This window comes from Aotus nancymaae, unplaced genomic scaffold (genome assembly GCF_030222135.1).
Source record: "Aotus nancymaae isolate 86718 unplaced genomic scaffold, 86718_ANA_hifiasm-v0.15.2.pri h1tg000021l, whole genome shotgun sequence".
Lineage (NCBI taxonomy): Eukaryota > Metazoa > Chordata > Mammalia > Primates > Aotidae > Aotus > Aotus nancymaae.
Genome location: NW_026988433.1, coordinates 25,569,216 through 25,590,328, shown reverse-complemented (window position 1 = coordinate 25,590,328; position 21,113 = coordinate 25,569,216). Strand labels below are relative to the sequence as shown.

The following is a 21,113-nucleotide window of genomic DNA, read 5'->3' as shown; positions in this document are numbered from 1 at the left end:
CTGTTGTCCTTTTGGACTAAATTATTTGCCGTGAGAACTGCCCGGTGCATTGTAGTGTGTTTAGCAGTATCTCTAACCTCTAGATGCCAGTAGCAGTTCCCTGGATGTGACAATCAAAATGCCTCCTTGGCATTTTGTTCCTTGGGAGGCAAAAGCAGCCCAGTTGAGGATTACTACTGCAAAATTGAAATAATATTGATGCATACCTTATAGGGCACTGTTAGGATTAAAAACAACATATATTAAGTACTTTATGCAGTGTCTGACACAGCTTTTACTATTGTTATTAGTAATAATGGTAATAATGGTTTCTCTCTGCTGTATGCCACAGAGAGGACTCTGGAGAGGACAGACAGGACTAGCTCAAATCCCAGTCCCAACTCTAGGAGCCTCTGATTCTTTGATTATTTGGCTAGTTATCCAGCAATTTCTTTGTTCCTCTCAATCCAGTGATCAGAGAGTGGCCTGCTATTTAGAAATGGAACACCTGCAAGGCAAGTTACAGGAAAGCCCCTCAGCCCTCACAGGACTCAAGCCTAACATAGAGACCTGCCTAGAGTCCAGGAAACTGCATTATTCCAGAGAGAGGATTCACTCTTGGATAGTCCCTCCCTGCTCCCCACTCCCGCAAAACCAAGCTGCTGCAGCATGGCACCAATTTAAGAGTAATCATTACTAGACTACATCCTGCCCTGGGACCCAGTAGCTCCCGCATCTCCACATCCTTGGAACTCAGCTAACATCTCCCACATCCACCCAGAAGGCTGCAGCATTGCAACACCTGCTACACCCAGCAGTGCAGCCACATCCTCAGCACCTAAGCCCACCAGTGCCCTACACCATGGGGAACTTGCAAGACTTGTGGTCCTGCACATCAGGGAGGCTGCCTCCAGGACATAGGAAGCCAAAGCACCCACTCCCCAGAACCTGAGAGCCTCCTGCCCAGGGCCACCACCAATAGCAAACTTGCACCACATATCACTCAGGAACCTAAAGACAAGGCTGCCAGCATCAGTACCCACACACACCACCCAAGAGCCTGAGGATCAGCTCACCCAGGGCCTGCCATCACCAGCACCCATGTGTGCCATGTGGGGGCCCCCGGACAGGCCCAGCCAGGGCCCACTGCCACTGCTGTTCAGTGAACCTGCCCTCTCCAGTGGTGGGACCACCATATACCTTTGTGCACCATTCAGGAACCCAAGGACTGGCCCACCCAGCATCCTTGTCCCCAGCAAAGCCATACTACATCCATCACAAACAACTATAGTCTAACCTTGTGAGGAACATGTAGACACTGCTGACACTGACTACAGCAGAAGAAATCATACAGAGGCTACACTGCTGCATCTGCCCAGAATCAAAGCCAAATAACCCTATCCAGATAACACTATAGATAGATCTACAGCAAAAAGTCTTTCCTTGAAAAAGCTACTCCATAAAATTAGAAAAAGCAACTGCATAGAAAACCTATTTAATAAAATAATAGCTGAAAACTTCAAAAATCCTGTGAGTGATACCAGTGACATTCAGATAAGGTAGCTCAAAGATCTCCAAATAGATTAAACCCAAAAAGGTTCCTCTGGGGCACATTATAGTCAAACTGTCAAACATCAAAGACAGAGAAAAAATTTTAAAGAGCAAGAGAAAAGCATCAAGTTACATATAAGGGAATTCCCATCAAAGTAGCAAGAGATTTCTCAGCAGAAACTTTACAGGCCAGGAGAGAATGGGATGATATATTCAAAGTGCTGCGAGGGAAAAAACTCCCGCCAGCCAAGAAGACTATATCCAGCAACATTATCTTTCAGAAATGAAGGAGAAATAGTCTTTCCAGGACAGCCAAAACTGAGGGAATTTACCACCTCTATGCCTGCCCTACAAAACTGCTTAAGGGAGCCTTACATCTGGAAGTAAAAGGACATACCCTCATGAAAACACATGAATGTATAAAACTCGCTGATAGAGCAAATACACATATGAGAAACAGAAAAGAATCAAACATTATTACTACAGAAAAACACCAACATGCAAAGGAAAACCATAAGAGAGGAAGAAACATATACAATATAAAATATATAATATACAGAATAATCCGAAAACAATTAATGAAATGACAGGAGTAAGTTTTCACCTGTCAATAACAACTGTGGATGTAAATAGTTTAAATTCCCCAATTAAAAGGTATAGACCAGCTAAAAGAATAAAAAAGCAAGACATAACTACGTGCTGCTCACAGGAAAGTCTCTTCACCTGTAGAGGCATACATAGACTGAAAGTGAAGGGATGGAAAAAATTGTTCTACACAAACAGAAACCAAAATCATACAAGAGTAGCTCTATTTATTTGAGACAAAAATAGACTTTAAGTCAAAAAAAACAAAAAGAGACAAAGAAGGTCATTATATAATGATAAAGGTATCCCTTCAGTAAGATAACAGTTTTAAATATATATGTACCCAACATCAGAGCACCAGATATATAAAGCAAACATTATTAGAGCTAAAGGGAGAGATTTACTGCAATACAATAATAGTAGGGGACGTCAGCACCCCACTTTCAGCAATGGGCAGATCATCCAGACAGAAAATCAACAAAGAAACATCAGAGTTAAACTGCACTTTAAGCCAAATGGATTTAACAGACATTATACAACATTTTACTCAACAGCTATAGAATATACATTTTTCTCAACAACATGGAATATTCCCCAGTTTAGACAATATGTTAGGTCACAAAACAGTTTTTGACAAATTTTCAAAAACTGAAATCATATCAAGTATCTTTTCAGACCACAAAGGAATAAAACTAGAAATCAATAACAAGAGGAACTTTCGAAATACATGGACATTAAACAACATGCTTCTAAATAACCAACGGGTCAGTGAAGAAATTTAAAAGGAAATTAAAGAACCAACCACAGTGAAACGCGTCTGTAGCTTCAGCTACTGAGGAAGCTGAGGCAGGAGGATCACCAGAGCCAAGGGGTTTGAGGCTATAGTGTTCTGTGGTCACAACTGTGAATAGCCACTTCATTCCAGCCTGGGCAACATAGCAATACCCTGTCTCTTAAAAAAAAAAAAAAGATTAAAAAGTTCCTTGACATAAATAAAAATGGAAACACAACATACCAAGATCTATGGTATACAGCAAAAGCAATACTAAGAGAAAGGTTTATAGCAATAAACAACTAAATCAAAATAAGTAGGAAGATTTTAAATAAACCACCTAACAATGCACCTTAAGGAGCTAAAAAAGCAAGAAGAAAGCAAACTCAAAATTAGTGGAAGGAAAGAAATAATAAAGATTAGAGCAGAAATAAATGAAATAGAGACTAAAAGACAATACAAAAGATCAATACAATAAAAAGTGTTTTGAAAAGATAAACAAAATTAACAAAACTTTAGATAGACTAAGAAATAGAGAAGTCCCAAATAAACAAAATCAGGGACAAAAAAAGGAGGCATTACAACTGATATGACAGAAATACAAAGGATCATTAGAGACTCTTATACACCAACAGGTTGGAAAGCCTAGAGGGGATGGATACATTCCTGGACACTTACAGTCTATCAAGATTGGACCATGAATAAATAGAAAACCTGAACATAACAATAACAAGTAATGAGATTGACTCAGTAATAAACAGTCTCTTAACAAAGAAAAGCCCAGGGCTGGATGGCTTTACTGCTTCTACCAAACTTTTAAAGAAGTATTAACACAATTTTTCTCAAATTATTCAAAAAAAATTGAAGACAACAGAATTCTTCCTAACTCATTCTTCAATGCCAATATTATCCTAATACTAAAATCTGACAAAATCACAACAAAGAAGAAAAGTATAGACCAATATCCTCAGTGGACATAAATGCAATATCCCAACAAAATACTAGCAAAGCAAATCCAGCAGCACATCAGAAAAATATTACATTATAATCTAGTTGGATTAATCCTAGAAATGCAAGGATGGTTCAGCATATGCAAATCAATAGACAGACACATCACATCAGCAGAATAAAGAACAAAAACCATGTGAGCACTTAATATAGGCAGAAAATGCATGTTACAAAATTCAGCATCCCAAAACTCAACAAACTAGGCATGGAAGGAACCAACCTGAACACAGTGAAGCCCATATATGACATACCCACAGCTAACATTATGTTTAATGTAGAAAAGCCAAAAGCCTTTGCCATAAGAAATGGAACAAGTATGCCCACTTTCACTACCTTATTCAAATTGTACTGGAAGCCCTAACAAGCAGTTAGGCAAGAGAAAGAAATGGCATCCACATGGAAAAACAGGAATTAACTCTTTGCGGAATGTGGCACATATACACCATGGAATATTATGCAGCCATTAAAAACGAGGAGTTCGCGTCCTTTGTAGGGACATGGATGAACCTGGAAACCATCATTCTCAGCAAACTGACACAAGAACACAAAATCAAACACCACATGTTCTCACTCATAGGCGGGTGTTGAACAAGGAGAACACATGGACACAGGGAGGGGAGCACTATACATGGGGGTCTGTTGTGGGGGAGTGGGGGGGACAGCGGGGGGGTGGGGAATTGGGGAGGGATAGCATGGGGAGAAATGCCAGATATGGGTGAAGGGGAGGAAGGCAGCAAATCACAATGCCACGTATGCACCTATGCAACACCTTGCATGTTTTTCACATGTACCCCAAAACCTAAAATGCAATAAATAAATATATAAAAAAAAATAAAAAAATAAAAAAAAAAATAAAAAAAATAAATAAATAAAATCTAGCTCAATACGCTAAAAAAAAAAAAAAAAGAAAAATCTAAAGACCCCACCAAAAAACTATTAGAACTGAATAACAAATTCAGTCAAGTTGCAGGATACAAAATCAACATACAAAAATCAGTAGTGTTTCTTTATTCCAATAACAAACTACTTGAAAAAAAAAAATCCAGAAAGCAATCCCATTTACGATAGCACCAAAAAAAAAAAAAACCTAGATATAAATTTAACCAAAGAGATGAAAAATCTCTACAGTAAAAACTACAAAATACTGATGAAAGAATTGAACACAGAAAATGGAAAGACATTCCATGCCTATGGACTGGAATAATTAATATTGGAAAATTACCATTCTACCCAAAGAAATCTATAGTCAATGCAATCCTTATCAAAACACCAATGACATTCTTCAAAGAAACAAACAAAAAACACCTTAAGGTTTGTATGGAAACACAAAAACCCTAAATAGCCAAAGCAATCCTAAGCAAAAAGAGGAGTCATCATACTACTTGACTTCAAAGTATACTAAGCAATAGTAACCAAAACAGCATGGTATTGGTATAAAAACAGACACATAGACCAATGGAACAGAATAGAGAACCCAGAAATAATTCCATATTTCCAGTCAACTGATTTTCAACAAAGGCGCCAAGAACATATATTGGGGAAAGGACACTCTTTTCAGTAAATGCTGCTGGGGAAACTGGATGTCTATATTCAGAAGAATTAAACCAGATTCCTATCTCTCACCATATACAAAAGTCAACTCAAACTAGATTAAAGACTTTTAAATTCAAGGCCTGAAATGTAAAACTCCTAGAAGAAAACATAGGGGAAACACTTCAGGACATTGGTCTAGGCAAAGATTTTATAGGTAAGACTTTAAAAGTACAGGCAACAAAACCAAAAATAGATAAATGAGCCCATATCAAACGAAAAAGCTTCTGTGTATCAAAGGAAACAATGAACAAATTGAAGAGTCAGCCTATGGAGTGGGAGAAAATAGTTGCAAACTATTCATCTGACAAAGGACTAATATCCAGAATAGACAAGGAACTCAACCACACACACAAACACACACACAATTCTGATTTTAAAGTATGCAAAGGATCTAAATAGACATTTCTCAAAAGAAAACATACAAATAACCAACAAGTATATATTTAAATCCTTAATATCAATAATCATTGAGGAAATGCAAATCAAAACCACACTGAGATATCTCACCCCAGTTAGAATGGCTGTTATCAAAAAGAAAAAATAACAAATACTGGTGAGGATGTAGAGCAAAGGGAATCCTCACACACTATTAGTGGGAATGTAAATTAGTACAGTCATTATGGATAACAGTGTGGAGGATCCTCAAAAGACTAAGAATAGCACTACTGTATGATCCAACAATTCCACTACCGGGCATTTATCCAAAGGGAAGAAAATGAGTATATCCAAGACATGTCTACATCTTCTTGTTTATTGCAACGCTATCTATAAAACCAAGATATGGATCAACCTGTGATGAATTCATCAACAGATGAATGTATAAAGAAAATGTGTATATATACACAATGGAATACCTTCAACCATTAAAAATGAAATCCTGTCATTTATGGCAACATGGATGAAACTGGAGGACAATATATTAAATAAAATAAGTCAGGCACAGAAAGATAAATACCACATGATCTTGTTCATATATGGAATCTTACAAAAATATTAAGCCCATAGAAGTAGAGACTAATATTATAGTTATTAGAAGCCAAGAAGCGTAGCGGGGATTAGAGGATAGGAGGAGGCTGGTTATGGATACAAAATTACAGTTAGATCAAGAACTAAGTTCTAATGTTCTATGCCACTGTAGGGTGAATATAGTTAACAATAACGTATTGTATATATGTCGAAAGCTAGAGAGAGGATTTTGAATGTTCCAAGCACAAAGACATGATAAATGTTTAAGTGATGGATATGCTAATTACCCTGATTTGATCATCATACATTATACAGATGTATCGAAATATCACTGTGTATTCCATAAATACGTGCAATTCTTACATGTCAACTACAATGGAAAAAAAAATAGAATTGCTTCTCAGGTCTTCCTGGTGCCAGCCTTCCCCCTTGGCTTTCCCTCCGCCCTCCCTTGCTCACTCCAGACTGTCTGCAGCACAGCTTTCCTTCCGGAGGACAGTGAGTGTCGATACAGCTCAGTTACCAGGCAGCCCACATCCTTCAAACTGCTTCTCCCTAGGGGCAGTGGAAGCCAGATCTACCTCAGATCTGGCCAACCTCAGAGCTTCTCAGACTCTGCGCTTTAAATGCAGATTCACTGGAGTTCCAGCTTCTGCAAGTTCATCCTGCAGTTTTTCAGAGTCCCCAGGTGGCATCTGATGTGTAGCCACCACTTCTTCCTGCCGAGCTGTGGCCCAGCTTGGGGCTGCCCACAGCCTATGGCCTTGGCCTCCCATGAACCTGCATGAGCCTATGGCTTGGGCTGCCTTGGAGGACCCTGACCTCCCAGCCAAAGGCAGGACTGGAAAGTCTCCAGGCCTTTCCAAAGCTACTGGCATCAACCCTGCTTCCACAGTCTATGCAGCTCTTCCCCTCTTTGCCTACCAAGAATACTACCACCAACAGACACCAGTGGAAGGCGTGCTGAGATGTCCTGCCAAAACCCTGGGGATGTGGGAGCAGCTTGGCCTCTCCAGAGGCCTCACTGTGTCAGTACTGCCCCAAGGGCATGAAGACCCCTGCCTTCACGGGGCAGCGTGGTGTGGGGGAGAGCCAGATGGCAGCAGTTTGCAGGCCACTTCTTGCACCCAGTGGCAGTGTAATTTCAGTCTTATTGGCTCTCTGTGCCTCATGGTCCTCATTTGTAAGATGCATATGCTATCAGGACCAGCCCCATCAGGTCATGTGGCACTCACATGGGTGCATTAGGTATAAAGTTCTGAGAATTATCCTGTACACAGGAAGCACTAGCTGCTGGTTTGCTGTCATCCACCTTAGCCTCCTCTGGTGTCTCAAGAGCTGAGCTGCCTGAGCGCCTCCTCTTTTTCATAGCTTTCAGGGAGCAGCTCTTTCAGTTCAACAGGGGGCCAGGCAGGAAGTCTGATCAGAGAGATCAGGCTTCTTTTGATTTCAGCACCAGCTTCCTTCCAGGCCTCCCTTGTTGTTGAGCTTCTTCCACCCCTCCAGGTTCTTCCTGCTTGGTGATTTATTTCTTTCAGCCTCCTTGGTCACTTATACAGGTTGACCCATCTGCCACCCTGCTTTCCTCCAGACAGACAGTAACAGGGCAGACTCTGAGAACCCCAAGCTGGAAGCTCTGCTCCATCAGCACAGGTCGACCAAGCTCCTGAGCCTCCACCCCACCAAATGGGCCTGACTCTGGAGTCTGCGATGGCACAGACTTTGGGAGATGTTTGGGATTTGAGCCTCAGACTCTTCATCAGAGTTTTTAAGGACCACACCCAAAAGTGGGTTCCCGATTTCTGCGTTTTTGGAGGCACTGTGTTGAAGCGACAAACAGCACAAGCCCACATTGTATGTCAAACTCCAGGTTGGAGTGACAGCCTGCTACTTGATGAATGACACCTGGGCTGCTTGCCTCCTCCCTCTATTTTCCCATCTCTGAAATGGATATAATAATACTCACCTCGTGTGGCCCTTATAGAAATCAAATCAGAAAATGTGTCTAAATGTCCTGAGACATGGTGGGTGCTCAGCATATTGGGGCTTCTACCTCTGCTGTCTCATCTTCCTCTACTCTAGGTCACTGTCCTCATCAGAAAATTAAAAACATTGTCAGAGTACCTGATCCCACCCCGGGCCTCTATCTTTGCGTTTTCTTCTAGGTTGCCTCCCAACTTTTACTGATTGGGAGCTCTTATTCTGACCAGTGATTGGAGCTTCCCCTTACAAGGCTAGAGTGCTCTGAATGTCTGGAGGCAGGCACTTTTAGCTTCCTTTTTTTCCTTCCTCTCAGGGAGTGCAATCTCTAAAAGATGAGAATGGAGAGAAAAAGGAAGCAGTAGCAGCTAAGGATCTCAGTGCACCCCAAAGGGACCCCAGGAGTGAGCAGCTTTGCAGTTCAGAGTCCTAAAAAAGTCAACCCTGGCATGAAGCAGCAAATCAGGTGCTCAAGGTCCAGGGTGCTGGCAGGACTATCCCTTTCTGTCCCACGTACCCAGCATCCTGGTCTCATCACTCAGAAAGGAGGAAGAGCAGGCAGGCCATGAGCCCAGGAGAACTGCTTATTTAATGCCAAGTGTGCCAAGCATTTGCACATTTTGCACTTAACCCTCATAACCGCTGGAGAGGTGAAGATTATTCCTCACCTGAGAGGTTAAGTGACTCACCTGTGGTTTCACAGGCTAGAGCTGAGATTTGAACCCTTTCCTCCAACCCCTACCTACCTTTCAGCAGTAGTTCCCCATGTTTTCCATCTGCAGCTGCCCTTGGGTCTTCCCTGTGATCTGCCCCTAAAAGAGAATAGTATTCCTTCTTGCTTTAAAAAATTTCTTGGATTTTTTTTCAGCTGTGGTAAATGGAGAGAGGAGAGGCAGGCTCAGGGCTGGGTATGGGAAGGTGCAGAGAGGTGTAGGGATGTAACCCCCAGTGTTAGTCTATTTGTACTATTTTTAGTCTGTTAGTCTCACAAAACTCCTGAGACTGGGGAATTTATAAAGAACAGAAATGTATATCCTCATAGTTCTGGAGACTGCGAAGTTCGAGATCAAGATGCCAGCCAGGTTAAGGTCAGGTGGTCTGGCTCTGCCTCCAAGATGGTGGCTTGTTGCCATGTCTTTATATGGCAGGAGGAGGAAGGGCAAGAGAGGAAGAGTGTCCCAGCTCTAGAAGAGAGAAAGAGAGAAAAAAAAATTTACCTTTCCTGTGCCTTTTTGTTCTATCCAGGCCTTGGCCACTTGGATGGTGCCTGCCCACACTGGGCGAGAACAAGTCTTCCTCACTCAGCCCACTGATTCAAGTCAGTCTCTTCTGAGAGCACTCTCACCAGACACACCCAGAAATAATGCATTCCTGGCTATCTAGGTATCCCTTAATTCAGTCAAGTTGACTCCTGAAATTAACCATTATACCCCCTGCTCCTATCAGCCCAAGGCCCTGATCTATTGGCCAGGCACTGAGCTCAGCAGATGGTAGTCTAGTTAGGCTGTCCTGATGAGGCCTTAGGGCTTAGATAACATAGAGGTTTCCTTTCTTTTGACAACTCCTATTAGAAATAGGGGTTGCTTGGGGATGGATGCTGTGGCTCACTCCTATGATCTTAGCACGTTGGGAGGCTGAGGCAGAAGGATCACTTGAGGCCAGAAGTTCAAGACAAGGCTGGGTAACAAAGCAAGACTCCATCTCTACTATAAATAAATAAATAAATAAATAAATAAATAAATAAATAAATAGCCAGGCATGGTGGCTTGTGACTGTAGTTCCAGCTACTTGGGAGGCTTAGGTGGGAGGATTGCTTGAGCCCAGGCTGCAGTGAGCTATGATCGCACTGCTGCACTCCAGCCTGGGTGAGAGAGTGTCTCTTAAAAAAAAAGAAAAAGAAAAAGAAATAGTAGATGCATGAAATCTTGTCTTGAGAAGGACATAAGACTGCATCTATAATCAATCAATCAATCAATCAAGAGTTCCGTGAACCTCATTCCTTCAGTCAACTCCCCCTAAAGCTGGTCAGCAGCCCTCTTGTCAGTCATCTTTTGAAGTAGTGGCCCCTCCCTCAGATAGGAAACAGGGAGCCAGGAGGTGAGTCCTAACCCTTCAGTGGAGACACTTCTGCCTCTCACTTTGCCTCACTTACTTGAGTTTGGATGTTAGATGAATGTGTCACGTTGGAAGGTACAGCAGGATGGTGGAGAAGGGGTGAGGTCTACAGGCCTGGTTTCAGCTGGACAATGAGAAGGGATGGGGAGACACATACCCCCAACAGGGGCTAGCATAATGTCAGACACTGTATTAGTCAGCATTCTCCAGAAAAACAGAACCAACAGGATTTCTCTCTCTCTCTCTTTCTCGGTGAGAGAAAGACTGAGAAAGACATTTATTTTAAGGAATTGGCTCATGTGATTATGGGAGCTGGCAAGTCCAAAATTTTGCAGTGCAGGCCAGCAGGCTGGAGATTCTAGTAAAAGTTGTTGCAGTCTGGAAGCAGAATGCTTTCCTCCTCAGGGAACTTCTGTCTTTTCTCTTAAGGTCTTTAATTAATTGGATGAGCCCCACCCACATTATGGAAGATAATCTGCTTTTCTCAAAGTCTATTGGTTTAAATGTTAATCACACCTAAAAAAATACCTTCATAAGGGAACAATAGACACTAGGGCCTACTCGAGGGTAGAGGATGAGGGGGTGTGACGATTGAAAAACCATCTGTTGGGTACTGTGCTGATTGCCTGGTGAAAAAATCTGTACACCAAACCCCTGTGACATGCAATTTACTCATGTAACAAACCTGCATGTGTACCCCCGAACCTAAAATAAAAATGGGAAAGAAAGAAAAAAACCTTCTTTATAGTAACACCTAGACTAGTGTTTGATCAAACAACTGGGCACCATAGCCTGGCCAAGTTGACACGTAAAATTTACCATCACTGGCTGGGCATAGTGGCTCATACCTGTAATCCCAGCACTTTGGGAGGCCGAGGCAGGTGGATCACCTGAGGTCAGGAGTTTGAGGCCAGCCTGGCCAACATGGCAAAACCTCATCTCGACTAAAATTACAAAAAGATTAACCTGGCATGGTAGCGTGCACCTGTAATCCCAGCTACTCGGGAGGCTGAGGCTGCAGTGAGCCAAGATCACTCCACTGCACTCCAGCCTGGGTAACAGAGTGCGACTCTGTCTCAAAAAAAAATTAACCATCACAGATATCTTTGGTGACTGTCTCCCAAAGTATGCAACATATTCTAGTGTTTTTGAGTTGATCGTGAGTGAGACAGGGCAAGTGCATTAAATAACATTGATTATAGCGTGATTCTTTTAAGTTCATTTGAATCTTAATTACTTTAAAAAGAAAGGCTCCATTTGATATAAGCCCCTAACACTTCTCTAACACCTGTTATTTATAACAAAGGAAAATGGGGCCAGAGTTTAACTAGAAATTAATTACATTTGATTTTTGAACAATGTGGGACTTTGGGGCACTGAACCCCAAAAATCTAGGTGTAACTTTTGACTAATATCTAGGTGTAACTTTTACTACTAATATCCCACTGTTGACCAGAAGCCTTACTGATAACATAAACAGTCCATTAACATGTATTTTATGTCATATTTTTGTATACTATATTCTTACAACATGTAAGCTTGAGAAAAGAAAAGATTATTAAGGAAACCATAAGGAGGAGAAACCATGTTTACTATTCATTAAATGGAATGGATCATCATAGAGATCTTCATCTTTGTCATCTTCATGTTGAGTAGGGCCAGGAGGAGGAGGAAGCACAAGGGTTGTTCTTGCTGTCTCATGGGTGGCAGAGGTGGAAGAAAATCCATGTGTAAGTGGATCCACGCAGTTCTAGCCTGCGTTGTTCAAGGGTTAACTGTAGACTGTTTTGTTGTCATCAAATTTACTTTTACAGGGCTGGGAGTGATGGCTCATACCTGTAATCCCAGCACTTTGGGAGGCAGAGATGGTAGGATTACCTGAGGTCAGGAGTTCAAGAGCAGCCTGGCCAACATGGTAAAACCCCATCTCTACTAAAAATACAAAAATTAACCAGGTGCGGTGGCATGCGCCTGTAGTCCCAGCTACTCAGGAGGCTGAAGCAGGAGAATAGCTTGAACCTGGGAGGCGGAAGTTGCAGTGAGCGGTGATCATGCCACTGCATTCCAGCCTGGATGACAGAGCAAGACTCCATTTCAAAAAAAAAATTTTTTTTACTCTTATAGTGACTCTCTATTTATGTCCAATGCTACTATCATTCATATATGATAGTGATATAATTTTTCCTTTTTAGATAGATATCTTTAAACAAAACAAAAGGAGTCCATTTAAAAGTAAGTAAATAACAGTAGAAGTACTGCTTAGATACAGCTACACTCATGAAGGTGGCATGCAAACCATCCAAGTTCAGGAAACACTCTCTTAGCCAAGAAAATTCCAGGCTTCCAGGATCAGCCAGCCTCCCCACAGGAAAATCCTCCCTGAGCAGGCAACCTGGGAGCATGCAGATTCGGTTTGATTAAGGAAAAGGCTGGTTTCCTTCTGAGGAAGTAAGAGAGACCAACGTCCCCAGGGCCTATTGGCATTGAGAATAATACTAACCCTAACCCTAACCCTATTCCCAGAGGAAATCACATACACACAAGCTCAGAGGCAACAGAGAGCATAGCCCATTCTCAAGGAGCCCCTGTCCTCCAGGAGCATGGTTAAGTGCATAGATCCTGGAGCCAGGCTGACTGGGTTCCAATCCTGGCTCTTGTACTTATGGCTATGTAACCTTGAGAAGTTACTGAACCTCTCTGGGCTGCCATTTCCTCATCTGTAAAATGGGCTTCTAAAGGTATCTACTTTGTAGGTATAAATTAAAGTGCTTAGAACTCCGCCTGGCATAAATTGAGTGCCATTATAAGAGTGAGTTGCTATTCTTAGGAAAGATTGACAAGGAAAAAGGCAATTCCAGTACAGCATCCTAAGTGCCTTAACAGGAAAGCACAGTGTGATAATCAAGTCAGGACAGGGGTGGTTCCAGAGGAGGTTTCCTGGAGGAATTAATTTATAAGCAGATACCTGGATGATCAGTAGGAGTTAGCCTGGAGAAGAAGAGGGAGAGAATGTTCTAGACAGAGAGAATAGCATATTGACAAGGCTCAGGATCAAGAGCAAGCATAGCCTGTTCTAGTGACTACAATTAAAGCAGTGTTGGCCACAACATAGAGGGTGTGTCACAAGGCGAGGGAGGCAGTATGCAGGAAGAGGACACAAAGGGCTTCCTGCGCCTTGTTAGAAACATTCGGTTTCAGAAAGGCAGGGTCAAAATGACCTTAGCAGCCCTCTGTGCTTGAAACAGCACCCCAGATTTGGGAAGCCCTCCTGTGCCGAATGAATGAATCCATTCCTCTCTGCTTGGTGTGTGACTTCAAGGTCCCATTGAACTACTTCATTTAAATAAGGGACTGCAAGGACCAGAGTGTCTACAGTGATCTTCAGGTCCAGTTTCTCTGTCAATGTTGGCTGCCTGGAGGATCTGAAATCTTCCTTCTGTCCACAGGTGACCTGGTGTCCCGTGCAATGCATCACCTGCAGCCCCTCAATGCCAAGCACCATGGCAATGGCACCCCCCTGCACCACAAGCAGGGGGCGCTGTACTGGGAGCCCGAGGCCCTGTACACCCTTTGCTATTTCATGCACTGCCCACAAATGGAATGGGAAAACCCCAACGTGGAGCCTTCCAAAGTCAACCTCCAGGTGGAAAGGTAAGAATTGCCTTGCCTTGACTTGTGGTGCGTGGGTACTGCCTCTGGGGAAGGGCAAGTGTCTGGGAGGAGGAGGATATTGGAGGTAGGAAGGGCTTACTTCCTAAAACTTGCTAGAGGGGTCTGGGTGGGAAACTTGCACCCTGAGAGGGTATCTTAGACCCATATGGGGGTCCTTGATATGGGTTTTTATAGGCCTGGTTCTATTTAGGATAAAACTGGCCTATGTCAGATAAGTGGGTCTGCAAATTCCAGAGGGGTAAGGGCCTCTGCGGTGAAGGGTGGCTTCCTTGTGAGGCAGTCTTGGAGGGCGCCACTGCCTCGGGTGGGAGTTACCTTCATCTTCTTTCATCCTGGCTGCCCTGGGGCCTGGGGGACCCAGAAGCACCTACTCAGCCCGAGTGGGCCTCTCAGGTGGACAAGGGGCTCAATTGCCCAGGGAGAGGCAGTGTGACTGTTCTGTGAAGCCAAATCCTCATGGGGAGGGAAGGAACTGGGAGGGGACCTGGAGGCTGCCTGGAGGTGTCCTCTCTGCCTCCCCACTTCCTTTAGTGGTGGGTTCATAGATCATCTCCCCACAGTGTCTCACGAATCAGGCCCTTCCTCAATACAGGCCCATTTACTCTAAATACTGTAGGTGTGACCCATTTATCAAAGAGTAGTTAAGAAAGCAGGCTCTGTGATCCCAACTGCCTACATTCAAATCCAGGCTCTTCTAATTAAAAGCTGGGGGGCCTTGGGAAAGACATCTGCAAAATGGGGATACAAAGAGTAAATCCTACATAGGGCTATTTGAAAATTAAATAAATTGAACAATGCCCAGCACATAGTAGGTGCTCAATAAACGTTAATTTTTATTGTTGTTGTAGATATGATCTGCATATAGCTGAACAACTCCCAATTTGGGCTCCTACAATTTTCCTTTCTGTTACTTGTGCCAAGTGGTTTTGAAAAGCTCATTGGATGCTCTGTTTTTGCCAGATGGATTGGGGCTGAATTGGGCTCTCTTACAAAACCATGTCTCTTGGCTTTCAGTTAAGGGAAAAGGATGGAACATAGGCTATACAGAGGTTGCTGTTTCTTTTTTTAATTCTTTCTTTCTTTTTTTTTTTTTTTTTTTTTTGAGACAGGGTCTCCCTCTGTCACCCAGGCTAGATAGAGTACAGTGACATGATCTCTGCTCACTGCAACCTCTGCCTCCCAACTCAAGCGATTCTCATTTCTCAGTCCCCCAAGATGCTGGGACTACAGGTGCGCCCCACCACACCCAGCCAACTTTTGCATTTTTTGTAGAGACAGGGTTTCACCATGTTGCCCATGCTGGTCCCAAACCCTGGGCTCAAGCCATCCTCCTGCCTCAGCCTCCCAAAGTGCTGGGACTACAGGAGTGAGGCACTGTGCCAGGCTACTTGTTCTTTTTCTTTAACAATCCCAAGTTTGCATCAATATTTCAATCCAGTCTGGAGTTAACTTAATCAGGGAATTAACTCCTTAAATTACTCAGATCTCCCACCATCCACAACAAATTGGTCAGTACCTTGTGCATATTTTCATGTGCGAACATGCCTCAAATGGAGAGGCGGTAAAATGCCCATGGGTGAAAAATAATCTTTCAGACACACCAAAACTTTGCTGTCTCTGGGTACAAATGCTAAGAGTCTGAGGGAATGGAAACCACTGTCCTCAGCCTGTGGGGTGTCTGGCTCTTCACTCCCAGCCTCGACAGCCTGTCCGGTAACGCAGTTTCTCCGGCTCAGCTCCCTCACGTCATCTCCAGCTCCCACCTCCATGCAGATGAGCCCCTCCCACTCTACAGCTAGACACTGGCTCCTCTGAGCTCCAGAACCTTCTCATCCCAGTCTGCCAACTTCCAGTTTCCACTGACAAATTTCATACTTGCAGGCTGATCCTTCTTCTTCTCCTAGCACCTTATTCTTTTCTGCCTCACACTTACCGTAATTTGTAACTATGTGTGTATTTCTGTGTTTATTTATTGCCTGTAAAGCTTCATGAAGGCAGAGAACACATGTGTTGTGGCCATCACTCCTCAGCTGATGCCAAACTCAACATCTGGAGCAGAGTGGAAGCCCACAAATATTTGTAGAAAGAAAGAATGAACAAACCTATTGATCTAAGTGCCTATGGGACATTTCCATTTGGAGAGCTCACAACCACCTCAAAACTAAAGCCATCATCTCTCCCCCAAATCCACTGCTCTTCCTTTCTCCCCAGGCTCTAAGAATGGTACCACCGTTGGCCTGGTCACCCTGGTCAGAAAACTGAGACTTGACTGGCACTCCTTCCTCTCCCTCACCACTTCCAGCTGGTCAGCAGGTCTTGTTGAGGCTGCATCAGTAAGATTTCTTTACTCCTTCCCCGCTAGACCACTGCTACTGCACGGCTCAGGACCCCATCTTTCCTACTTCAGTCTCTACTGTTGATGTCTACACAGTCTCCCTGCACGTGAGCTTGAATAATCCTTTGACCTTGGGAGGCCGAGGAGGGCGGATCATCTGACGTCAGGAGTGTGAGACCAGCCTGGCCAGCATGGTGAAACCCCGTCTCTATTAAAAATACAAAAAATTAGCCAGGTGTGGTGGTGCATGCTTGTAGTCCTAGCTACTCAGGATACTGAAGCAGGAGAATTGCTTGAACCTGGGAGGCAGAGGTAGCAGTGAGCCAAGATCATGCCACTGCACTCCAACCTGGGCGACAGAGTGAGATTCTCTCTCTCCTCTGACAAAGGCTGGGCATGGTGGCTCACTCTTTAATCCCAGCACTTTGGTAGGCCAAGGTGGGTGGATGACTTGAACTCAGGAGTTCCAGACTAGCCCTGGCAATATGGCAAGAACTCATCTCTACAAAAAATACAAATATTAGCTGGGCATGGTGGCATGTGCCTGTAGTCCCAACTACTTATAGTCCCAACTACTTAAGGGGCTGAAGCGGTTGGATTGCTTGAGCCTGGGAGGTCGAGATTGTGAGCTGAGATTGTACTACTGCACTCCAACCTGGGTGACAAAGTAAGATGCTGTCTCAAATAATAATAATAATAAGAAAAAGAATAACCCTCAGATGAGCTCCATCTTCCTCATAGCTACCAGACCAAAACTTCTAAAATGTAAATCTCCCCATGAGACATCCTCCCTGCTCCTGCTCAGCACAGTTGCCCAGCTCCTATTACACTTTCTATTACACAGTGTCCATTTTTCCTCTTGAATCTCCTTCTGAACTCACAATGTAGTTGGAGTGGCTAGAAGTCAAAGAGGACCCTCTAGAGCTTCTAAACCTTATGGGAAAAGTTTTAAAGAGGCACAAGCAGAGAAGGAGAATGAAGAGAACATGTCCCAGAATTCGTCAGAGCCATTTATCTTGTTCTTTCCATGCCTCTTTGCAAGAGTCAGCATAAAACACAAAGTGGAACTTAACATTTTCTAGGTTCTGTTCACTGTGATCCTCTGGGAAGCATGCGGATTGGAAGTCATATACTCCTTTAGATTTGGATCCCAGCTCGGCTTCTTATAGCTCTGTTATTTCACCTCTTTGAACCTCCATTTGGCCTTGGTAATGTGAGAACACAACCATCCTCATGAAACTGGTGTGGACAATGAATTAGATATCATAGCTAAGACGTCCAATGCCACGTCTGGCACAAGGGGAATCCCCTTCTCCCCTAAAAAAAATCACTTATATTTTGGGGCTCTAAAATGCTGTTTTCATTGTCTTTAAAGAAACCTGTATGTAATTCTTTCTAGAGGGATCGTTATTTTTTCTGGCTCCCTGATGAAATAGGCTTTGGTGTTTAGCACCAGAAAAAATGCATGGAAGAACTTCAGAGGCAAGGGGGCCTCTGTTTTCAGTCAAGTGTTTATTTATACCAGCTCTGTACCAAAGCCTCCAAACAAGAATTTCCAGTGGCAGTTAGGACTCTAATTTGGAGTTATTTCTTTCTCCTCTCTCTCTCTGTTTCCTTTTAATCTGCAAATCTATCAAACAGTATCATCTCCTTGACTATCTTTATTCTAACAAAGTCAGGTAGGTCCATGATTCTTATATGGTTTTCTACTAGACTATAAGCTCTTCAAGAACAAGGACTGTATATTATTTGTTTTCATCTGTACCCAACAGACAGCCTGCCGAAATATTGGCAAAATGTGGATTATTTTATGCCTCAAACCATCCCTTCTTGTGAGAACAGCCTTTCTTGGCTGACGTGTTTGGAAGTAGGCCTGCATGCACCATTTTACCATTTCATGTGGGCACAGCTTTTGAGTTGCTGCATTTGTTTTGGACAGTTCCTTTTCTCATTGCAGGATTTGAAGAAGCTCAGTGCCAGTGTGAGATTTCTGTAGTCTAACTTTCAACAGAACTTTGGCTACTATTTCTTGAGCTTCTAAAATCGTTCAAGTGCCTCCAATATTTCTATTTTAAAAAACTCAGACAAACTTTGTAATATTTATGATTAGGTGATATTTATTTTCCAAATAGTAATGATAAATGAAAACACCTTAATTTTGATGGTAAGGACCATGTGAGGGTATTGTTTTCAAATAGAATCATCCTAAACCTAGAATAAGGTTTTCCTCCCCTGTATCATTGCTGGAAATATCAGTGATTCCTAGATGTCTTTGGGCGTGGATGGTTTTAGTAATTTATTACCATAAGATGAAAAAATAGTAGGATAAATGGGAGTATTTTGTTGCCTCAGGTAGCTGGTAATGCATGGGGTAACTGTGGGCAGCTTCACTTGAAAGATTAGACAATTAAGTAGTTCTGCCCTCTTCCAATCTCACTGAAAACAAACCAGAATTTAATCCTAGGTAGTGGTAGCTCTTGTTCCTTTTGCAAACAGAATGTACAGATGTTTATAGCAGGGAAATTTCTGCCAGGAGAATCTCAACCACAAACATGAGCATACAATCACCAATCACCAACTGTTTGAGGAAAACTAATAATGTGAAACAAAATAATCTTAACAAATGGAAGAATTTACACTTGAAGAAACAGAGTTAATAAAGCAGACATAACAGACATTAGCAGTGAATGACAACCAAGTACATGTTCCATGATACTCATTCTACCAAAAGATCACCCCCAACACATTAGATCTTAACACTTTTTATCTCAGTGATGAATGTGACAAATGCGATTCAAATTTCAACATACTCCTATGGACATACCTGCAGTTATGCAGTAAGTCCAGAATGTTAGTTATAGCTCTACTCTCTTTTTTTCCATTAAGGAATGTAAATCAGAATGCAAGTGAGTAGAGGTATCCTTGATACAAGTGGCACTATTAGTCAGGATACTTAGTTGCAAAAGCTGAATCTCCCATGACTCTTTAAAGCAGGAGGAAAACCTCTGGGAGGACCAGTATGCGTAGAAGATTAACAAATCTTTTCCCCTTCTGCATGAAAATTTGACCTTGAGTTAACTCTCTAGTTCTGTTCCCCTGGAGGAAACCTTATAAAAATTGCAGTTTCAACTGTGTTTCTGGGAAACAATGCTTATGGTTAAAATGACCCCAGATTGACAAATTATATCTGGCCTATGGTACCAGAAATACCTGATGAAGATCCAGAGCTGTGCGCTTCCCTGAATATATTGACTCTTGTAACTGGCTGTGTCCTTTGAAGAGACCTTGGGAACTGTTGCTATGGAGTTGTTACAAGAGATATTGGTTTACAAACCAGGGCAGGGCAGCTCCCACAATTGCCCATGTGGATCTCAGCTCATTGCACCTGCATGCCACCTGAACAGGAGTTATGCTCCTGATGACTGGGTGAACTGCTACAAGGACATCTGATACTGTCCCACTGGGCCCAGGGTGTCCAAATGTTTAGCAGATCTTAATAAGACTTCTGGTAGACATTGAAGCCAGAGAGCCAGGGTTTGAGTCTACATAACCTGGAAGAGGGCCCAAGTGGTACCCCAGGACTGCTCTAGCAGAGATCTCACAGCCACTAGTACTAGGCACAGACACTGGACCTAACACCACTGTTACTGGCCACTGAACACTCCAACAGGACCTCTGTCACTGTGGCTCCTGAAGGATGAATGTGTCTATCACCACCCACATCGGCTCCATGTAACCCCCATGTCACCGGACCTGCCTGGACCCTAACAAGGGAGTCTGGGAAGGTGAATTTCTACCTTGTAGAACTGTGGACTCATAATATGGAAAATTCTCCAAACACAGTAATATCATCAGTGGTTCTGGGAAGCTAAAAGAAAAAAAGAACACCGACAAAGTCTTTTTGAGACAGAGCCTTGCTGTGTCACCCAGGTTGGAGTGCAGTGGCACGATTTCAGCTCACTGCAACCTCCACCTTCCAGGTTCAAGTGATTCTCCGACCTCAGCTTCCCAAATAGATGGGACTACAGGCTCATGCTACCATGCCTAACTAATTTTTTTTTTTTTTTTTTTTTGTATTTTTAGTAGAGATGGGGTTTTGCCATTTTGGCCAGACCGGTCTCAAGCTCCTGATCTCAAGTGATACACCTGCCTCAGCCTCCCAAAGTGCTGGGATTACAGGCATGAGCCACTGTGCCCAGCCTCTGCTAATTTACTTTTAAAAAATAACACACAAGTGAATTGGCCACCCAAGTCACACCTGACTGGCTTACGCATCACAATTGAGAACCTAAATATCACCCCAATATAAGGACGCCTTGGTCTAACACTCTGGAAGCCTCAATAGCAAGAAGGAAGAGAGAGGAGAGCCATTCCTGGTATCCTGAGCAGGGATTTGGAAGGTCTATACTCAGAGGAAGAATGCTACTTCCATATCTTCCTGAGGGAGCAATCACATCTGGCTCATTTTGCAGTCCCCTGCAGTGCCCAGCCCAGGGCTAATGGCTCTGGAGAAATTCAGAGTTCTTGGATGAATGGGGACATTCTAGAGAGAGAAGA

General features: G+C 43.1%; 1 protein-coding gene across 2 annotated transcripts in view; it reads left to right on the top strand.

Annotated features, from left to right (window-relative positions):
* Window positions 1-21,113, top strand: part of ABTB3 (ankyrin repeat and BTB domain containing 3) — a 350,217-nt gene that overhangs the window by 218,694 nt on the left and 110,410 nt on the right. For both annotated transcript variants that reach the window (XM_064379891.1, XM_064379892.1), the window contains exon 3: window positions 13,996-14,200. In XM_064379891.1, the coding sequence (XP_064235961.1) occupies window positions 13,996-14,200 (205 nt within the window). The remainder of the gene's footprint in view (window positions 1-13,995; window positions 14,201-21,113) is intronic.